Below are 9,507 nucleotides of genomic sequence, written 5' to 3'. Positions count from 1 at the left end.
GAAATGTGGTATTCTCAGAATGTACTGAGAATGTAACAATTTAACACCGGGGGTGGGGACGGACACGGGGGGGAATCGTTTAACTGATGTTTCAATTTATCTTGAAATAGATGAAAAATTAAAACCAGGATGCATTTCAGTTTCCACTGATGCAACAGCCTTGTGCTAGCACCTATAACCCATATTTTAGAAGATTTGTGCTAAAACATCTTTCCCTGGCATTCTATTTAAGGATAAGCTGTATTAAACATCCATACCATGTTCCTTGTTGGAGATGTGGTTTCTTAATGAATCTCTCATTTATATGCTAAGAACATGTTGCACCCAATTTTATATCCCTAAACAGTATGTACTTGTCTATGTTTAGGCACTACAAAAGTGAATCTGATAAAAATCCCGTCAACTGTTTCCAGTCCGCGAGACACTGCCCTAGCTGCTGTGATATGCAGTGCACTGGCAACTGTACTCCTAGCCCTCCTCATCCTGTGTGTGATCTATTGCAAAAGGCAAATTATGGAAAAGAAGCCAAACTGTAAGTTTCTCATACTGTCTATAGATCTAATTCTGAACATATCCCAGAATGTGGACCAAGAAATCCACAAAAAGAAGGCATGTTTAGATAGGGTAGACTTTTCTGCAGGCAGGGGACAGCCCTCAGGTTCAAAACAATTTGGGTGGGGTGGATTAAAGTAAAGTGGATTTAAAATCCTTAAAAAATTAAAGAAAAATGAGATCTCACAAGTTCCATGACTTGACCACAGCTGCCATCTTGGAGGTTGCCTAGCAACCCTCAAGATGCATTGAAAGAAGCGGGAGGAGACAATGCTGAAGGAGTCCAGGGGTCATTTCCTGCAGGAGCGCACAGGAGCGGAGCTCCGACAGTAAAGAGCCCAGGGGGCGGGCACATGCAACAAGCCCCACCCTCTGCTCCCAGCAGCCCTCAGTCAGAGCAAGAAGCAGCCAGGTAAGTTGCAGAGCCCCCCCCCCGGTCCAAAACAGTCCAGTGGCACCTTTAAGACCAAGTTTTATTCAGGTACAAGCTCTCCCTCCTCTGCGAGGACAGGTCTGCACGTTTCCCCCCCCCATAGCTAGCAATTCAAAACAGTCCAGTGGAGCCTGAGCGGTGGGTGTTGCCTTCTGACACACTTCCGGTGATGTCAGGGTGTGTGGCATATGCAAATAAGTTATGCTAATGAGTTATGCTAATGTGTTCCTGCACCTCTTTTTCTACGAAATGACCCCTGGTCAGTACTGAGGGCTGGCTGTGTTTGTTGGGGATGCAAGGGAACAGCAAAACACATTATCCAGCTGTTATAAATTGCTTTCAGCTCAAACATTCAAAGCGGTAAATGGTAAAACTTGTATAGGAATTTGAAATTTCACTGGATATGATTAGATAATATTGTGAAGGCAGTTTTATCAATACTGTTTTGTCTCTGTTCTAAAGGGTCTGTAAGATCACAGGATGTTCACTATGAAGGCTCTGAACTATCATGTTTCGACAGACCGCAGCTTAACGTATATCCTCACAGAGCATGTTGCCATTGCCAACGGGACCCATCACACATGTGTGGTAAGTACAGACTTCTCAGTCGAGTTTTATGGGAGCAGAAACACTTCAAGCAGTAAGAGCACAAGAGATGTAGAAATTCTTAGTTTGGCTTCATAGTTTAAGACATCTCATTCTCAAATAATCTTCTCTTCATAGGATTGGGGAACTGAATTGCTGTGACAAAACGTAACATTTTGAGATGAAGTATCCTATCATAACAAAACCAGTTGCTACTAAGCTGCTGATTACATTTTAGTCAGTTGGAATATTCAGGAGTATATGTTTATTTATATTCTTATAGCTTACCCAGAAATCATATTTTACACTAATATAGGAATAAATCTTAGTATGCTATTTCTGAGGATAGACAGGTACCTGGGTACTGGCACAGATTAAGAGGTCATACCAAAAATATAGCCTACCCTGCCAGGGTAACATTAGATTTTCTTCTGTCATACACTAGGGATTGGTTTGTTTGATTTCATTCTAACCATCAAGAAGAGGAATTTAGCCTCTTTTATATAAAACAGAAATCAGACATCTGGCATCTGATAAATTTGCGGTTGGAAATATGCCATGTATAGAAAGTTGCACATTATATACTGTTTACTTCAGAATCTTTTTTTCAGGGTACCCAAATTAGATTGTGATTTAACTTGTAATTACGGCTTTCTGTGTCAGTCGCGTTTTACAGTTATATTTCCTAAGTATGGATACAAAGGACTCTTTGTAGAAGAGAAGAGGGTTTTTTCAGTTAGTTATCTGAAATTTTGTCCAGAATCTTGGCATTTTTTGAAGTTAATTATTACAGTATGGAGCAAAAACATCAAAATCCTTCAAGCAAAAGTTAGATAAAGATTGATGCTGGCTGCTCTTATTCCAAAGGTGGAAAAGAAGACCAAAGAACTGTAACCAAATAAAGGGACAAAGCAGTATCTTTTCTGTATACTTTTCCACATCACTAAAGCAGAGCTCAACATCGTTATCCTGTAAAGTGCCTATGGCTACCAGGTCTTTAGGTGTGCTTTTGCTATGCTTAGCTGACCTGTGGATGGGCCAGTTGCTTCAGTCTTCCTTCTACAATAATGACTTTTAACTAGATAGTCAATACTGTTCCTTGGTTGATACACAGTTGTTCCAGATGGTATATGGTTCATATGTATATTAAGGCAACTCTTACTTTGTAGGCCCAGTGCATCTGATTCCATCACTGTGTTGTGATGATACTTGCAGCCTGGAACACAGCTGTCATAGCTGTCCTTTTCACTCTCAGACGACACTTCATGAAAGGTAATTCTGGTTTTTTACATGTCCTTATTGTTAACTGTATCTTAATTAATTTAGTATTCCAGTGGAGTAAAGTAAAAAAACATTGAATTTCTGGCAAATGTTTTCTGTCAGCTTCATTGAGAATTCAACTTTATTGCAAAACTATCATTACTTCTACACATAAAGGAAAAATTAAATGGGATCTACTTTCAATGGTCTGAAGGTATAACTGTAGATCTCACCTTTGCACACTCAGATGACTGGACCTCTTTAGGATATATAAAGTACTGTGCTCTTGTTCAAACTGGCAGGTTGCTCAAAAGAGTGATACTGCCAATTAGGGGGGGGTGTTCAGATTTTTTTCCAGTCCAAATATATATATGGGTGTCTGGATGGTATTCAGGATTTTTCAGGATACCGATGGATGGATCCCAAAAAATTCTAGAAATATTTGGTAATACACGAAAATATTTGGGGCCAGCTTTTTAAGGTTCCCAGGGATTTTTCCTCAATTTTACACTGTGTCTGTGTAAGGTGGTTTTCTTTTGTTTTGTTTTTTGGTCTGTCTTGGTACTTGGTCTTGCCAAGTTGGTTTTGCTTGGTTTCTCTGGTTTGAAATTGGTTCTGCTAGTCTTGCAACAGTTTTCCTTGCTTCAGGTGGTTTGGATTTATGTTATCTATAGTTCTCTGATTCGACATTGGTTGTGGTAGGTTTGCCATGTTGGCCTATGGTTCTGCTGGGATTCTCTGGTTTGACATTGGTTCTGTTGGGCTTGTTGGTTCTGTTAACATTGGGAGGCTTTTGGCCAGTGGTTGGATGCTCTCATGTATTAGGCTATTGACTTCCTTGCCCTGGTGAAAGTGTGTCATCTTTCCCCATAGGAAACAATGGAGACAAGTAGGATGCAATCTACTTTAATTTGGGGATTCTTTAGTGGACAGGCGGGACTAGGTTCCCTGCAATTTTGGTGTCATTTGCTTGAAAAACAGCCATGTCAGCCTCCTGGAAAGAGTTCCCGTAGTAGATAATGGATCCCAAAAAATTCAGACACCCCCTTACCAATGCAAATACCAAACTAGTATTGGGGACCCGAGTAACTCGGAATACCAGTATTTATCCCCCTTCCCGAAATCCAATTTTTTTGCAGGTGCATATCCTTCCTGCCAATAACCAAAGTTCCAACTGTTCCATCCTGAAGCTATTTGCAATCATGCTTGTCCAAAAGCAAAATCCAATATCAAGAACACAGTCCACTTAAAGCCTTTTCTTAGAACTAACCACAATGACACAAAACTCTGTAAGCTTTCAAATTCAACAGAACCCTTCATCAAGAGCCAGCATAGTATAGTAGTTAGAGTGTCAAGTTAGGATCTGGAAGACCCAGGTTTGAATCCCCACTCTGTCATGGAAGCTTGCTGGGGGGACCTTGGGCCAGTCACACACACTCAGCCTAACCGACTTCACAGGATTGTTGTGAGGATAAAATAGAGAAGGGGGAAATGTGGCAAGCCACCTTGGGTCCTTGTTGTAGAGGAATGTGGGATATAAATAAAGTAAATAAATCAAACTAGATGTTACAAAATAAAAAAAGGTATGGCCAAAAAAAAAAGATGTTTCAGATGATAGTTTTTTAAAGTTCTGTTTCTTCCCACCATCCCTGTGCTTAATGCTGGGCAGGCACGTGGATTTAGAATGGTGCTGGTGACAGGTTGTGCCCTGGTTGCTGTGAACAAGGAAAAAACACACAAATGATGTCTCACTACTGAAATTACAAAGGCCAGCAATTTTCTTTGTATGTCTCTGACACCATGCAAGACTCACAAATCTCATGTCAGCTAAGAGCAAACGAATTACCTGGTAGTCATGTATTAATAATTTTGAGGATAAAGAGCAAACGAATTACCTGGTAGTCATGTAATTCTGAGGATACATTTACGGTGATGCACAAGGTGTAAAAGTCAGTTGAAGCCAAATTGGGTAGTTGTACCTCATGTTGCAGATGAATTACTATACATACAGTCTCTTGCTACTTCCAAAATTAACAAAAGCTATTTGTTTCTTTGCTGGCCAGCAGCAAAATCTGATCTGTGTAATACCTTTTATTGCATAATATATGCATAGTAGGTACTATTTTCTGTGGAGGATGAAGGTAGTATTCTGATGCGTGGATACTGGACTTTCTCAACACTAACTAAGGGCTAACCAAATTAAACACTGGGAGATCCGTGACTGGATCTTCTTGGCATGTTCTAGAGGGCTTTTGGTATCAAGTAAATTGTCTTTAGCTGCTTGAACTGTTTATGCTTTTAACTATATGTAGGTCCCTGCCACACAGGGAAAAAAAGTCGGGCAAAAGTGTGCCTTTTAAAAGCCGCACCAAAATAGGCACGCGGCGGCGGGATCATACAGATCCCGTGAGTCGCGGCGCAATTGCTCCCCGGCATGATCAGATGCTGGGGAGACAGTGATGGGAGGCTGCCGAACTGCGCATGTCTGAGCATGCACAGTTTGGCCAGGAGCCGGGGATGCGCCGGCGAAAGGACGTGCCGGCGATCCCACGGCCGGCCTTGATGCAGCCTTGCCAGAAGAACCACCTTGGTAGGTGGTTTATTTTTGCTGCGTGTTTTGGGCGGAAGGGCCGGATCAAGGACGGGTGCGTAACGCTTCCCAGATGTTGTGGTGGGATCGCGCCCGTTTGCTGCGCCCCCGATCCGTCCCTCTCCCGGCCCAAAACCTCTTGTGTGACCGGGGCCGTACCAGATCTTAACTGTGTTTAACTGTGTATTGGCTTTAACTTGCTGGACATTTGTATCTGTGTCCTGCAGCTTTTGCTGTTCAGTTAGCCACCCTGAGTTTGCAGAGATAAGGCAGGGTAGAAATATTATAAATAAATAAACTGCTTAGGCTGCTGTTGGCCCTGGAAAAACAGGCAAAAAGAGACTAGGGTGCTGCAGAGACTGGAGACCTTAGATTTCAGTTCATTTTGAGCACAATTATAAATAAAGTGTGGAATATGATTGCTACTGCATTCAGCCTATAACATAATGAATGACTTACAAGCACCAGCTCTTACTTTGTAAAATTTTTGAAACTTATTTGGCTCTTATTTCTCATAACCTTTCCAGGCATTCAAATTCTGTTGGTGAAATGATTCCAGCATTCCTTGGTTCCCTTTCACACTCTACCTGTGGAGATCTTTCCGATGCTTGGCCCCTCATCCAAAAACCAGGTTGTTGTGATGGCATCTCTTTCTGTGAATCATATCCTGAGCTAACAGGAGATGAAAATTCTTTCAGCCTAGAGACTGAGAAAACCATCATGGTAGATTCAAATACTGACCGAGATCTAAATCTATTCATGTCTACGAAGTTTCATTTTAGAAGCTTGGCAGAGTCAGTTGAACATCCGCCCAGAACGTCTTGTATTACTGCTTCATTAAATCAGACATTAGCTCCTGAACCGTTGTCATCAACAGAACAGGACGGATCCGCTAACAATACCAGAAATTGATGGCCAGGTAAGAGCATAGCAATAAATTGTGTTGTCTACCAGACACAGTTAAACAGTTACTAATGTTGTCTAGGATATATTTTTTCTTATCTAAATGAAATTAGTATCTAAAAGATCCTCAGTTACTAATTCAGACTAATTCAGACTAATTCAATTACTAATTCAGACTTAGCTTCCAAAAGCTAAACACAGAGACCAATTTCTAACCCACTTGTTGTTGTTCAGTCGCACAGTCGAGTCCGACTCTTCGCAACCCCATGGACCAGATCACGCCAGGCCTTCCTGTCTTCCACCGTCCTCTGAAGTTTGCTCAACCCACTTGCACGACAGGAATTAGCAGAGGAGGAAAACTTGCAGAAAGAGATAACAGTACTTCATATAAGATTGGGCACAGTGTGAAATTTAAATCATAAGGATTTGATGAATGAAGATACTGTCTTGCAAAGATAAACACTAACTGTCCCAATGCCCATGCAAGCACAGCATCAAACATGGGGAGGGGATCATTCTAGAGTTCAGTAGAATCCTCTTTCCTCCTTTTCCCTCACAGCCAGCCCTCTGTCATGTATGGATTGCAGCAAAGAAGCCATAATTTACAATGAGATATTGGCATAAACAGCTCCTCTAGGTTTTAACTTATCCTATCCTCCCCTCCCCTCCCCTCAGCCTTGGCTAGTTAATTCTTGCTCCTAAAAATTATATCAGCAGTCTTGAAAGGTACTATGTTTGCCTGTAGTTACTCATATCTAGCTTGCATGACCAGTTGTGCTGTGCATGAAATCTACGCACATCTTGTTTAACATTCTGTTTTACTTGTCTGATTTGTACAGTCAATATTCCAATTTTTTCCCCTATAGAAAAAAATTCTAAAGTTTATGGTCCAAATAAATTGTATTTGCACACTAGACATACACAACAGTATCAACTAGTGGCCCTGGATGGGGAGATGAATTCCTACCTGCACATCAAAAGATACAGCTAGCCAATCTGGATAAACTTTGCTTCCACATCATCTGCATGCAGGTCTCCCTTGCTGCACTGGGACATATTCTCAGTCTGTTGCCGTTGAGGTTTTGCACTATATTTGTACTTTTATACTTTTCCTGTACAGTGCTTATTTTACAGTACCATTTTCTAGTACCTGGGTATTTTAAACCATGCTTTTATCCATTCATATTCTAAGCATATGCAGGTATCGTATTTGAGTTTTACTGTAAATAAGATACTGTGACAAGATGGCATCCTAGGAACTCTCACAAAGGGCTGCTATGGGTATGACTGATTTCCTGAGCATTCCCCTTGAAAGGCAGCAAGAGTTGGGGGAAGCCAGCAAAAAGGAAGCTAAAACTAAGACATCACCAAAGGGTAAAGCCCAGGAGAAAGGGAAGTCATGACACTGGCGTTTGTAAAGGCTACTGTCTGACTCAACACACTTGCTCTGAGGGAGGGGGCAGAACAGTCCTAATAGTAGCTCAAGAATAGCCTGTGGCCCTGACCTGGATAGCCCGGGCAAGCCCAGTCTCATCAGATCCTGGAAGCTAAGCAGGGTCGACTCTGGCAAGTACTTGGATGGGAGACCTCCTTGGAACACCAGCAGTCGGGAGGTGGGGGCAGCCACCTCTCTGAATATCCTCCAGGCCCCCAGTAACCGGAGGTTGCCATGACTCCCAGGTGTACACACACACACACACACACATATATGAAAAATACAAAAAATAAAATAAAAAAGAACAGCCTGTGAAAGCTCACAGTCCCATGGATTTTAAAACTTGGTCTAAAAAGTGCCACTGGATTTTATTTATTTATTTATTTATTATTTCGATTTATAGCCCGCCCTCCCCGCAAAAGCAGGCTCAGGGCGGGTCACAGACAGGCATACGCCCGCACATAAAAACATTTTAAAAACCATTTAAAACATCATACAACATTACAAAATTACGTATATAAAGTGCTCCAGATATTCCAATTTATCTTCCACAAAGATGACGAACTTACTGCTGCTCTACTAGCTCAGTGTCCTCTGTTCCGGACAATTACCTGTTCCATGGCCAGGTAATGATGGTACCGTAGTGTTTTTTTCTGCAAAGGCTAAAATGTTATTTTCTATAAAGGCAAACAGAGATAACACTTTCTAACAGGCCCACAGTTTAATAATTATTGCTTTCCTAATGTTTGTTACTATAATTATTGGAGGAAAGGAGGAACTTTACATATAAAAATATAAATCTCTCTGTAAGAAAAACTCATGTTCCCAAATGGTCAAAGTGTTGAGTTGCAAAAATAAAAACAGATGGCATGAGTATCATGCTGTGATACTGATGGATCTAGGATTTGGCCAGGTGTAGATGACTGAGTTCAGTGCATCTGGGTAACACCTGCCGTCTTGCTTTCTTTTAGGAATCTAAAGGACCTTTTCCGGTCAGCCCTCAAACTGAATCCTTCCCATCACCACATGCCTTAGAAGAAATGGAATGTGGCCTGGATGTCAAAGTTACAGGGCTTCAAAAGCAGCTGACATACACTGGCATCATTGGAGACACAGCAGCTGTGAGCAAAAAGCTTCAAGGAGCAGCTTGGTAAAAAAAACAGAAACCCAAAGGCCGATTCATGCGACTGTGTCTCCTTTCTTAACAGCAAGCTTCTGTGCCTCGATGACACACAAGAAAAGCTTGGCAGACTGATCTTGCAGCTATGCAGACTGTGTAAATATAACAAGCTATAGAATAGTATTTTTTTATCTGCTTATGGCTACTAACGACAGCAGGTGTGTTATGGGTTTGCCCATATTCTGTTAGCGAAAGTAAGCATTTAATGGGATTTCTCAGTAAGCTGGACTGTTATGTCAACATAGCATGTGCCAAAAATCAAACATAGTGTGTGGGGGGGTATTTTTTGAAATAAATTGAAGCATGTATATTTTCTTACATTTTAAGTAGTGTTATGACCTTGGGAGCTAAGTGATCCAGATAGTTACAGTACACTGTAAAGAGATGTGTGTGGCGAATCTTCCTGTGGAGGGAAAAAACACTGTACGGCACTGACTTTTGCATAGCTACTTAGTATAGCAACATCTTTTCATTAACATTTACCCTTTGTTAAATAACCCCCAATGATATGCTGAGGGCGCTTTTTAAAGTGTTTGAAACAAAGATGTGAGTCTTCAATTAGAATGATA

General features: G+C 41.3%; 1 protein-coding gene across 1 annotated transcript; it reads left to right on the top strand.

Moving 5' to 3' along the window:
* Positions 1 to 367: 367 nt before the first annotated feature.
* LOC107117272 (tumor necrosis factor receptor superfamily member 19-like) lies at positions 368 to 9,091 on the top strand (the record flags this gene model as incomplete). Its single annotated transcript, XM_015419364.1, has 5 exons — positions 368 to 532; positions 1,448 to 1,573; positions 2,740 to 2,842; positions 5,948 to 6,339; positions 8,730 to 9,091. Coding segments are annotated over 4 exons (779 nt in total), but the record flags the coding sequence as incomplete, so codon positions are not given.
* Between the last annotated feature and the right edge of the window lie 416 nt (positions 9,092 to 9,507).

This window comes from Gekko japonicus, unplaced genomic scaffold (assembly GCF_001447785.1).
Source record: "Gekko japonicus isolate JY-2015 unplaced genomic scaffold, Gekko_japonicus_V1.1 scaffold371, whole genome shotgun sequence".
Classification (NCBI taxonomy): domain Eukaryota; kingdom Metazoa; phylum Chordata; class Lepidosauria; order Squamata; family Gekkonidae; genus Gekko; species Gekko japonicus.
Note: the sequence above shows the minus strand (reverse complement) of the source record. Positions and strands in the feature narration are given on the sequence as shown.